Raw genomic sequence first — 12,762 nt, 5'->3', positions numbered from 1 at the left:
CCGGGTGCTCCGGTTTCCTCCCACAAGCCAAAAGACTTGCAGGTTGGTAGGTAAATTGGCCATTATAAATTGTCACTAGTATAGGTAGGTGGTAGGGAAATATAGGGACAGGTGGGGATGTTTGGTGGGAATATGGGATTAGTGTAGGATTAGTAGGTGGTTGATGGTCGGCACAGACTCGGTGGGCCGAAGGGCCTGTTTCAGTGCTGTATCTCTAATCTAATCTCTAATCACCACCTGCAAGTTCCCCTCCAAGCCGCACGCCTCCACTCAGTCTGAAAGCATGACCCTGAACTTCTGGTTGCTTGCCATGTCAACACATCCCCATGCTCTCATGCCAACATCTCTGTCCTTGGCCTGCTCCATTGTTCCAGTGAACATCAATGCAAGCTCAAGAAGCAGCACCCAATCTTTCGATTAGGCACTCTACAGCCTCGCAGACACATCCTTGAGTTCAACAATTTCAGAGCATGACTGGCCTTTTTAAAATTTTTCTATTTTTTATTATTTTATTTTATTTTTTAACCATGTACTTGTTTTTCATGTAGACAGAGCTGCTCATTATTCTGCTATTAACACTCTCTCTGGACTAATGCTTTATCTTTCGCCAGAAGCATTAACACACTCTTTGCCTTTGTCCCAGAACAGCTTCGTTATTTAATCTCTCCTGCCCTCTGCCCGATCACACACCTTCCTTGTTGTTCTCTTCACCATCAATCCCGCACCCCCCCCCCCGTTCACTTGCTTAAAACCTAATTCTTTTCGAATCTTTACAACTAAAGTAAGATAGTTTCACACTACATGAATTTAGAAACGTTAAAATGGTAGACATTTTAAGGCTGCATCATGCTATGTGCAGTAAAACCTTACATTTGGTAAGAGCTGAGAGCTTTTTAAAAATAATCCATGAAATTGTGTGCCACTCACATGACATTAACCTCTAGAAGCAGGTGTGCACCAGTATTAATGGGCTAATTATACAGTTAAAATCCCACTCTGCAGCAGTTCTGAATGGGGTCATTACTGAGCTATTAGAGTAGCACGGCATTATTATTAGAGGACGGCATTACCCCTGAAATAATCAAGAGTGCTAAGCCTGCTATACTCTCAGCACTCTACAAACTACTTTGCCTGTGCTGGGATGAGGGAGCAGTACCACAGGACATGCGCGATGCCAATATCATCACCCTCTATAAAAACAAAGGTGACCACGGTGACTGCAACAACTACCGTGGAATCTCCCTGCTCAGCATAGTGGGGAAAGTCTTCGCTCGAGTTGCTTTAAATAGGCTCCAGAAGCTGGCCGAGCGTGTCTACCCTGAGGCACAGTGTGGCTTTCGAGCAGAGAGATCGACCATTGACATGCTATTCTCCCTTCGTCAGCTACAGGAGAAATGCCGCGAACAACAGATGCCCCTCTACATTGCTTTCATAGACCTCTCCAAAGCCTTTGACCTCGTCAGCAGACGTGGTCTCTTCAGACTACTAGAAAAGATCGGATGTCCACCAAAGTTACTAAGTATCATCACCTCATTCCATGACAATATGAAAGGCACAATTCAGCATAGCGGCGCCTCATCAGACCCCTTTCCTATCCTGAGTGGTGTGAAACAGGGCTGTGTTCTCACACCCACACTGTTTGGGATTTTCTTCTCCCTGCTGCTCTCACATGCGTTCAACTCTTCAGAAGAAGAAATTTTCCTCCACACAAGATCAGGTGGCAGGTTGTTCAACCTTGCCCGTTTAAGAGCGAAGACCAAAGTACGGAAAGTCCTCATCAGGGAACTCCTCTTTGCTGACGATGCTGCATTAACATCTCACACTGAAAAGTGTCGACAGGTTTGCAGCTGCCTGCAACGAATTTGGCCTAACCATCAGCCTCAAGAAAACGAACATCATGGGACAGAACATTAGAAATGCTCCATCCATCAATATCGGCGACCACGCTCTGGAAGTGGTTCAAGAGTTCACCTACCTAGGCGCAACTATCACCAGTAACCTGTCTCTTGATGCAGAAATCAACAAGCGCATGAAAAAGGCTTCCACCGCTATGTCCAGACTGGCCAAGAGAGTGTGGGAAAATGGCACACTGACACGGAACACAAAAGTCCGCGTGTAGCAAGCCTGTGTCCTCAGTACCTTGCTCTACGGCAGCGAGACCTGGACAACGTATGTCAGCCAAGAGCGACATCACAATTCATTCTATCTTCACTGCCTCCGGAGAATCCTTGGCATCAGGTGGCAGGACCCTATCTCCAACACAGAAGTCCTCGAGGCGGCCAACATCCCCAGCTTATACACCGTACTGAGCCAGCGGCGCTTGAGATGGCTTGGCCATGTGAGCCACATGGAATATGGCAGGATCCCCAAGGACACATTGTACAGAGAGCTCGCCACTGGTATCAGACCCACCGGACGTCCATGTCCCCGCTTTAAAGACGTCTGCAAACGCGACATGAAGTCCTGTGACATTTATCACAAGTCATGGGAGTCAGTTGCCAGCGATCGCCAGAGCTGGCGGGCAGCCATAAAGGCGGGGCTAAAGTATGGCGAGTCGAAGAGACTTAGCAGTTGGCAGGAAAAAAGACAGAAGCGCAAGGGGAGATCCAACTGCGAATCAGCCCTGACAACCAATATTATCTGCAGCACCTGTGGAAGAGTCTGTCACTCTCGTATTGGCCTTTATAGCCACTCCAGCCGCTGCTCCACAAACCACTGACCACCTCCAGGTGCTTACCCATTGTCTCCTGAGACAAGGGGGCCAAAGAAGAAGAAGAAGAAGAAGAAGAAGAGTAGCACTAAAAAGCCCAGAGTTGGATGGATTTTTGTAAATTCTGTGGGGACGGGGTGGTGGTGGTGGCAGGAAGGATTTTGGGTGAAGGTAAATATGATTGTCAGCAACCAGTGCCAACATGATGGTGCAAACTTCTTGGCATAGAAATTTCCTTGTAGAAAAGGGCTAGTTTCCAGGGCTATGTCCCATGTGCCAAGAATGTCTAAAATACGTTCAACCCCATACTATCCTGGGCAATTTTTCAGGCTTCCCTGGCAATCACCTAAAACAGGCATTAGGTCCTAATATATAGGAATGAAGGGTCTAACATCTGTTTTCGGACCCTTTCCTGAAATTGGGCTGCCATGAATGCAGCTGGTGCCAAGCCAGCTGTGTTCAGAATAACCAGGTTGATGTGTGGCCTAAACAGTGGTCCTAAAAAGGGTCGCTGGAGGCCATCACCAAAAAAGTAAACTTATTTTTAAAAAAGTTTCACCTGTATGTGGATCCAGGAGGAGCAGAAGGAATCCCTCCAGCTCTGCAGCAGTCCCAAAGATCGTTGCCCACTCCCACTCCTCCTAATCGCCTCCCCCCTACCTCCCACCACCTCCAGACCGATTTCATAGATGCCAGCATGGCAGTGGCCCAAAATGGATGTCTGCTTCCCCAGTGAACATCCTGGGGATGTGCAGCAGGTGATCACAGATCATCAGTTTAATTTAAATGAGGCCCAACACCCACTTTCGATTGGTGCAATTGAAATTCCTCACCATCGGCACATAGTCAGAAAATTTAAAGGTTCTAAGTACAATTAAGAGTGGTGCAGTGGTTGGCACTGCAGCCTCACAGCTCCAGCGAGCCAGGTTCGGTTCTGGGTACTGCCTGTGCAGAGTTTGAAAGTTCTCCCTGCGACTGCATGGGTTCCCTCCGGGTGCTCCAGTTTCCTCCCACATGCCAAAAACTTGTGGGTCGATAGGTAAATTGGCCATTGTAAAAATAATTGCCCCTAGTGGTGGTAGGAGAATTGAGGGAAGGTAGGGATGTAAGAGGGAAAAATGGGATTAATGTAGGATTAGTATGCAGACGCGGTGGGCCGAAGGGCCTGTTTTGGTGCTGTATCTATCTATGACAATTAATTATGTTGATCTGTTACAAAGCATTGACACCACTAGATTTGGACATTGGCACACTTTTAGTCACCATATGCCCTGTTTCTGGGGTAAATCAGCTTTGGAAGTAGCCACTAGGAGTTATTGCGACAGCAGCTTTGGCGATTAACTGTCTGACTTCTTTCCCTTCTTGAGAGGAAGCATCTGTTATCTGTTTAGTCCCTTTCCCTATGATTCAGGTGAGATTGGGAATTCGCCATGTGGGAATTGGAATTATGAACTCTGCATCACATCACTCTGTGCGATTGCTTCTACATATAAATGTTTGCTTCTGTTAAGAACCAAGGTTGAAATTTCCAGACACCAGTAAAAGATTCAAATTTAATTCAGCTACCCTCTCCCCCTTATCCCAGTACAGACTGATTAAAACATACATATAATAGATTAAGAGATATTTTTGCAACAAGACCAAACCTAAGCTGCATAATGAGCATCTGTTACTCAGCATGTTCTCTCATTAATTGGAGAGCCTAAGGTCCATAAAGGACTATTGAAAACCATCTCGTCTACAAGTGAATTGGTTTCAATGGTAATTCATTTCAAATGCATTTTCCAACTTGCTTATTTTGTTTTGAATGCAGTAATGAAAATCCTTGGGACATTACACAACACTTACAATTATTTAAGATGTAAGTACTAGGATATGGCAAGAATATGTCATAATATATTATTTTGCCATTACAGCACCTCTTGTACATCTGGAACCATACGAATATTGCATTTGCCTCCCATTAACACTCAGTAATTGTTGGGCTGGAACCCAAGAGATGTTGTATTAACATTCTGACAGATACTGTGGGAATAGAGGCTGAAATAGCAGCATATCAGGCAAATCACTTCCTTAGTAAACAGATGATAACCAACATTTCTGCTACAAATTGTGAGCTTTCTCCACATTTTCAAAATGCTGCTACACTCCAGGCATTAAAGGGCCAATTTTAACTAGGGGTGAGAATTGGGCCTGTGGAGGCCAAAGCAAGCAACAGGTCATATGATCCCCCAGAGCATGAGGCACAGATTTTAACTCCCAGGCCTCATTTACATGCCCCATTCCTGACTCCCGCCCAAATTCAGTGGAAATGATATCACTGCCAGCAGGCGGGAATCCCAATAGGCCAGAGGCATGTTAGGCCTCTGCCAGGGGACCATGGAAATGGCTTCTGGTAAACTAAGTAACGATATGTGAGCAGAGGTCAACAAATCCATAAATTAGGGAGGCCAGCATTCAAGTTATACACGTGGGGCCATGAGAATCACCCTGCTTTCTCCTGACCCAGAGGAAATATTTAAAAATGTTTTAAACAGCAGTGACCCTGCCTCCTGTCACTGGAATTTCTGGTGTCAACAGATTGGAGGCTGTGCAGCCCTTAGTTGAGCTCACAGCTAAAATGGTGTGCACGTCCCAGTGATGTATTGGGACATGACACTGCCATTCAAATTAGGTCCCCGCTACTCTGTGGTGGGCGGACGCCCCATACCTGAATTCAGGTAATTGAAAATAGTGATAGGGTAGGAGGGGGTGGGATTGCATTGGGAACATGGCACAAACCCCACCACTCCCACCATCTTAACCCTGCCTCCCACACAATTATTGTCAAGGGTTGGGGGGTAGGAGTTAAAATGTGCCCTTAAATACAATGTTTGAAAAATTGCATCAGGATTCTAACTGTGTTTAAATGTTGTGCAGACAGATGTTGCACTTAAGTTTAATTTATGTTCTTTATGGCAATTGCATCTCCTGTTAGATCTGAAAGACAACAGTGCTAAAACAAAATGCAACTGATATCTCATGAACTTCATCATTTTTTCTTTCTCTCTCAAGGTTTGTTGTTTTCATGTCGAGGTACATCTCCTTTTACAGATCATATGTAGCCCAACCAATCATTGATGCTAGTTCTGTTTTAATCTCCTGAGGGAAAGTTCTGAAATATTTCTTCACAATTCCCAAATCAAATCTACAGAATATTGCTCCAGCCCATATCTCTATGATTCAATCAAAAAAGTTTGGTTTCTTTGGTCTCTGTTCCCCAGAGCCATTGACATCCATGGAGTATTTAATTTACTTCTTCAATAAAAAGTTGGATAAATATTTATTTATGAACAGGGTATGTGTAAACAGAGTTAATTAATACAACCTTAACTGTTTTTGCCACAAGTCTTTTTCATATATTTTTTCTGTGAGAATTATAAAGTCTTTTAATGTCAAGTGAGGCTGGCCAATGTTCTTGTGTCCAATTTAAAAAGTATGTTGATATTTGTTATTTAGGCCTCTATACCCTCGCAATCCATTAATATTTTTGAAGCTGAAGTGCTAGAATAATGAGCAACTTAATGAGGTGACGAATCTGTTGCAGAGTTTCACTTGACTGAGCACAGGGCAGTGAATCACAGCTACGGGACACAAAATTGGGATAGTTTGCTCCATTTTATGCAAACTATGAATGCCCTCAGATTTCCAAAATGCCACCCATACACACTTTTGGGAAAAACAAGCTGGACATCATACTGGCGAGGGCATTAGTGGGTGATGTGCTGAGCGGGTAGATAGTGACACAATCAGCTCCAACAATGCCCTCTCTGAACTTAGCATTTAATAGTAACAAGGACACCCCCCACCCCCACCCCCACCCCCACCAGTGCTATTTAATGGGATCATGAACTATTTACAGGTTAGTTGATGGTTGATTTCTGCCGACTGTTAATTTGATTCTACAGGCGTTTGGTGCTTTCTATAGTTATTTAAAGTTGCAAAGGTCTACAGGGAGTGGTGTGGTGGATGCTCAAGGAGTTTTTGGTGACTGCAAGACTTCTGCACAAACCAGTTGCTCACAGACACAGTGCACATTTCCCACAGCATGGAGTGTGAACAGAGAGCATGCAGAGCAGAACAAGCTGCTGGAAGAGGGAGGAGGAGGAGGAGCGGGAGAAGGATTCTCAGTAGGAGACCATATCCGCCAAGGGTGTTCAGGGAGCAGTTCTGCTACACAACCCTCAGCAAGGAACAATGTGTGCAGCTTCTGCACTTCAGTAAGGCTATCCTCACTGAAATCTGCCTCAACTGCATCCTCAGATCAAGGCAAGGACCATGTTGCCAGTGATTGTAAAGATGACTGTGATGATGAACTTCAATGCATTTGGCTCCTTTCAGGCTGCAGCTGGAGATATTTGCAACATCTCGACGTTGCCATCCACAATTGTGTAAGGGAGGTCACTAAGGCGCTCTATTTGTTGAAAGCTAACTACATTTCATTCTGTCTTGGCAGAGACAAGCAGGCAGAGCAAGCACAAGGTTTGCTAAGATTGCAGGCATCCCCCTGGTGCTGGGTGCCATTGAATGCACGTAACACACTTTGCAGGCATTGCATGTCAACTCTGCGCTATATCAGAACTGAAAGGGATTCCACTCCCTCAACACCCAGCTAGTGTGTGACCATATAGAGACTCACGCAGGCTAATGCCTGGTTTCCTGGCAGCAGTCATGATTCATTCATTCTCTGGCAGTCCGCTGTGACAGCTGCATTTCAACCCCCATGGTAAACCAAAGAATGGCTACGAGGCGTCAAGTGCTATCCACTGACGACATGGCTGCTGACTCTGATGTGCAACCCACAGACACATGGGCAGCATGCATTAGACAAAAGCCATGCTGCCGCATGAAACATGAAAGACAGACCATTGGTATACTGAAACAACACTTCTGCTGCTTGGCCCACTCTGGAGGAACCCTGAAGTACTTGGCAGAGTGGTGTCAAGATTCATCGTGGTCTGCTGCATACTGCACAATCTCGCAATTATGAGGGAACAATCCTTGCCACCAGCTATACAACGAAAGGAGCATGAGGATGAGGAGCAGGAACAAGAGGAGCAGGAGGAAGAGAAAGGGAGGAGACAACTTACATAGCCTTTTTCCGGCTGTGCTGTCCATGAAGAACCGAACCAAGTGTGATACCACTTACTGCCACTGCAATTCCCCATTTACCTACAGTCCCACACTTTAACTTCCCTCTGTCACTGACCATCACAGCATCTACTTGGCCACAATGTAAAAATAAAAAAAAACACAAAATAATCATTCTATGTTGCTTACAAAAGTCAAATAATCACCTTTGTGCACTCACTTAGTTCCTGTCTTCCATGTGCCTTTGCCTGAACTCGTGCTCCTGCGCAGTGTTACCCCTGTACCTGCAGTATGGCTGGTGGAAGGCTGCTGACTTTCAGTGGAGGAAACTGCACATGGCCTTGGAGGACTCCAGTAGCTCTGGCCCTAGAAGGCCCAGCTGCAGACTGTACCATATTGGCATGGGCTGCAGCAGACTGGGCTGGCTGGCTGACTAGCAACAGCAAGGGTACTGGTGGAGTGGCAGCAGTGGGAGGATGAATACTGTCTTCCTGCGAGATGACATCAGGTTCATGCTCAATAGAGCCACTGCCACTCCCCCAGGATGACGTCCCACCAATATTAGTAATCTGTTGGAAGTGAGATAAGAATGACAGCCCTTGACATTATCAAGGCAGCATTTGACCCAGAGTGGCATCAAGGAACCTTAGAAGAATTTAAGTCAATGGGAATCGGGGGAAAACCCCAAGAACAAAGGAAAATGGTTGACCTTGTTGAAGGCCAATCATCTCAGTTGCATGACATCACTGCAGGAGTTCCTCAGGGTAGTTTCCTAGCCCTAAACATCTTCAGCTGCTTCATCAATGACCTTCCCTCCAACGTAAGGTCAGAAGTTAGGATGTTCACAGTTGATTGCACAATGTTCAGCATCATTCACAGCTCTTCAGATACTGAAGCAGTCTGTGTCCATATGCAGCAAGACCTGGACAACATTCAGGCTTGGGCTGATAAGTGGCAGTAACATTCACGCCACATAAGTGCCAGGCAATGACCATCCCAAACAAAAGAGAATCTAACCATCTCCCCTTGTGTTCAATGGCATAACCATCGCTGGCTCCCTGACTATCAACACCCTGGGGGTTACCTTTGACCAGAAGCTGAACTGAACCAGCCACATAAATGCTGTAGCTACAAGAACAGGTCAAAAACTGGGAATTTGGCAACAAGTAACTCACCTCCTGAATCCCCACAGCCTGTCTGCCATCTACAAGGCACAAGTCGGGAGTGTGGTGGAATACTCTCCACTTGTCTGGATGACTGTGGCTCCAAAAACACCATCCAGGACAAAGCAGCCTGCTTGATCAGCATCCCATCCACCACTTTCAACATTCATTCCCTCCACCATCGAAGCACAGTGGCAGCAGTGTGTACCATGTACAAGATGCACTGCAGCAACTCACCAAGGCTTCTTTGACAGCACCTTCCAAACCCACGAGCTCTCCCATCTGGATGAAAAAGGGTAGCAGATGCATGGGAACACCATCACCTGCAAGTTCCCCTCGAAGTCACACACCATTCAGACTTAGAAATATATCACTGTTCCTTCACTGTTGTTCAGTCAAAATCCTGGAAATCCTTCTCTAACATCACTGTGGGTGTACCTACACCAAATAAACAGCAGCGCTTCAAAAAGACGGTTCACCACCACCTTCTCAAGGGCAATTAGGGATGGGCAATAAATGCTGACCTTGCCAGTGATGCTCATATCCCATAAAATTTTTTTTAAAAGTTTGCTGGACTGCTGTGAGAGCCTGGAAACCTCTTTGCTCATTGTAATGCACAGTCACAAATGCAGCAGTCTGAGCCTGCATGGCAACATGCTCAGCTGGCATGACTTCAGTCTGAACTTCCAGTGTAACACTCAGAATTCTGGTGGAAGTTGCTTCTGCTGCAATGGAAACCGAGACAGCAGCCATTAGATGCTACATCATTTTTGGCCTACAAGTGTGCAAATGGAGTTGGGGGACTTCATTGTTGTAAAGAATAAATTCCAAGCTCTGCACAAGTCCTGTGCCAAGTTAGTGCTGGACTCCTCCATGTTCCTTGACATTCAGCACAGGCTTTTTGGCAGGTCTCCCAATGCACCAAGCATTTTGTTGTGCATATTCATCAACCTTCTTCTGTAAGCTGCCCCATTGAAGTCCTCATATGACTCTTCTGCAGGACTCGTGTGCGACCTCGTCCTCTGGAGAGGTGGCACCTGCGCTATCCTTACCTGCCCTATTTACAGGCCAAACACGCCCTGTCTCTCACCACATACAGATCCCATGTCTATGCTATCCTCTAAATCATGTGCAGTGTCAGTATCTGTGCAAGTGATTGTGAATGTGAAATTGAGTAACGCATTGTTTTTACTATCACTGAGTTCTTGCTGTTCCTCCACTGCCTGACCAAGTTACACTTCTTGGGTATTTGAAAGCAGAAAGGCACAAGGTTGAAGATGTGATGCAGGATGATGAGGTAAAGGAATAGGTGCATGTTTGCACCATCTGCAGCTTGTAAATCAGAAGAAGGTGTAGTATGAGGAGGAAGTGGGATGTGAGGAGGATTAGGTAGGACGATACCATCAGCTTCGATGGTTTCAATCCCTTCACTGGCCACAGCCTCAGAAACGGCCATGCCAGTCAGCTGCACCGTCTCCTCCATGGGAGTCAGGACATGCAGGTGCACCTATCCCACTCCAGTTAGCTCCTACTGCCTCCAGTTGTGTGTCACCTTGTCCTGCAAGAGAGAGGGAAGTCCAATCTGTTTGGCTGATGTAGCTGTCATGGTTGAATACTGGCAGTGTGTGCAAGCTGTGAGATGTGGGTGTGAAGCTTCGAGCAGTGCTAACTGTGTGAGGATGCAATGGAGCATATGAATGCAAGGTATGAGTCCTGATTGATAGAGATTGCTGGTAGGTGACTGATGTGGATGTGATGCTTTGAATATTGGTTCATTTGTAAGGATATGGCATTTGAAGATGCATTCACTGAGCTTGACAAGGACCTTGTGCAGTCATTGAATTTATTGTGGCATCCAGGTCCTTTGGGCTTTAGTCCTGTCATTGACCTCTGTGACTATCTGCTTCTACTGCCTGCTGAGCATGCATCTGAAGGGCCTCCTAGCCCTCTGCAGATACAGGACATCTCTCCTCCTTTCCACTTCCTCCACCAAGATCTCCAGTGCAGCATTCAAAAATCTTAGAGCCCACTCTGTCCCATGTTGTGCCATTATTCAATGTTTCACAGATCAGATTCACTTCCTGCATGACTGGCAACAACTGCTCCGGGCACAATGCACTGCCCCTTTAAGAGGTGCAGGCTATCTTTAAGTGATGCTATTACTTACAATATTGGCCCACCGCTGAAGCGCCCAGCCAATTAACAACACGGTTAGCACTGGCTGGACACTGGAATCATTTAAAACTACATTCAGCATGAATTTGGCATGCTGCCTGCATTACATCGAACGGGCACAAGTTAATCGCACCATGAATCCTGTGCCCATTTTGGGGAGCTATCAATAACCCCCACAGTCTTTTAAATCTTTCTCTGACTTGTGATCCTATCCAGCAAAACTCAGTTCCCAGAGTGGGGCCTTACTCTATTTCTCAAGCCTGACTCCTCTTATATCTATGCAGGATTAAAATACCTTGATTTGATTTAAAATCAAACTTCCTCAAGATGTATCCGAGTACTTGATTAGCTGTGTTGAAAACAGCTTCACATTAACTAAAGATTTCCACAATGGTCAATTACCACATCCATAAAAGACTGATTGGAAATAATAAATTGAGGCCCAGTAATTAAAATCAGTCGCTTCCTTTAAAACTTTCAGTTGCATCTTCTACTTAGAACCTCCCATGCAATCCTACCCTTCCTTACAACCACCCCCTCAGCCCCACATTTCTTATAAAATTGGACCCATTTCAGACTTGGTATTTTTCTTCAATTTCAAGAAGTACGTCTTACTGGTCAGTCAAAAATATTTACAAATAAGCCCAAAAGCAAAATGCAACTTTTTACAGTAAGATTTAATAACTTCCTTTACATATTGTCATCAAGCATTTGATCTTTTTGATGGAAAGCTATCAGTAACCGCTTTAACCTTAAGTTACATCTGTGTTCAGTGCTATATATCACTGAAAAGTCTTTGGATCAGGATTAGTTAAATAAATACAGTGCTGTTCCAAGTCCAAGTCGCAAAAACTTAGAACTAAACATTTCTGCCTTACCTCTCAGTGTAGGTTTTCAGGATATTCATTACTGCACTAAACATGCTCACTTCTTTACCGAATCCTCACATTTCACTTCATTTCCTATTTGTCTGCAAAATAACAATTGCATACTGTTAATAGATATATTATAAAGAGAGGAAATCATCATCAGGACTCCTTTCAAAGATTAAACTGCAATATCACCTGCCATTCTCCCCTATCTTGAACTTTATTGGTAATTTTGTGTTCATCAAGCTGAGGGGTATTAATGCTAGAAAATAGAACTTTCCTCTTTTTAGCCACCCCACTGTGCATCCAGCACTCAGATCGGGTCCAATGCAGTGTTAAATACAGTAAGAAGCTCTGTCTACTCAGCCCAGAACAATCAAGCCGTGACATTTTCCATTTCCCACACCAGCACCCCATGGCTTCATTGAGTAAGAATCCTAATTGTCAGTTTTGTGAATGTGGGCTTAAGTCTCTTAGGAACTGGGTTGAGACTGTGAAAATTTATTTCACATGGGGCCTTTACAGACAACTGATAAAAGATACTTACAGCGACTCAGTCGAGGCTGGATTAAAACCCAGGTCCCAGAGACTCATTGCCCTAATTCATTTTGTCACCTAGTCCGCCCACCAGGATTATTTTTTCCATGCAGTTTTACCATCAGGAATGAAATTCAAACAGTTATATTCAGAATAATAGACACCTGAGTGTGATTGC

General features: G+C 45.1%; 1 protein-coding gene across 2 annotated transcripts in view; it reads right to left on the bottom strand.

Moving 5' to 3' along the window:
* The window catches only part of sphkap (SPHK1 interactor, AKAP domain containing), a 377,209-nt gene extending 365,064 nt beyond the window's left edge, over positions 1 to 12,145 (bottom strand). For both annotated transcript variants that reach the window (XM_068042423.1, XM_068042424.1), the window contains exon 1: positions 12,057 to 12,145. In XM_068042423.1, coding sequence (XP_067898524.1) covers positions 12,057 to 12,100 — 44 coding nt within the window. In that variant the 5' untranslated portion in view covers positions 12,101 to 12,145. The remainder of the gene's footprint in view (positions 1 to 12,056) is intronic.
* Positions 12,146 to 12,762: the final 617 nt, after the last annotated feature.

This window comes from Heterodontus francisci, chromosome 11, assembly GCF_036365525.1.
Source record: "Heterodontus francisci isolate sHetFra1 chromosome 11, sHetFra1.hap1, whole genome shotgun sequence".
Lineage (NCBI taxonomy): Eukaryota > Metazoa > Chordata > Chondrichthyes > Heterodontiformes > Heterodontidae > Heterodontus > Heterodontus francisci.
The sequence above is the reverse complement of the archived record's forward strand: the minus strand, read 5'-3'. Positions and strand labels throughout refer to the sequence as shown.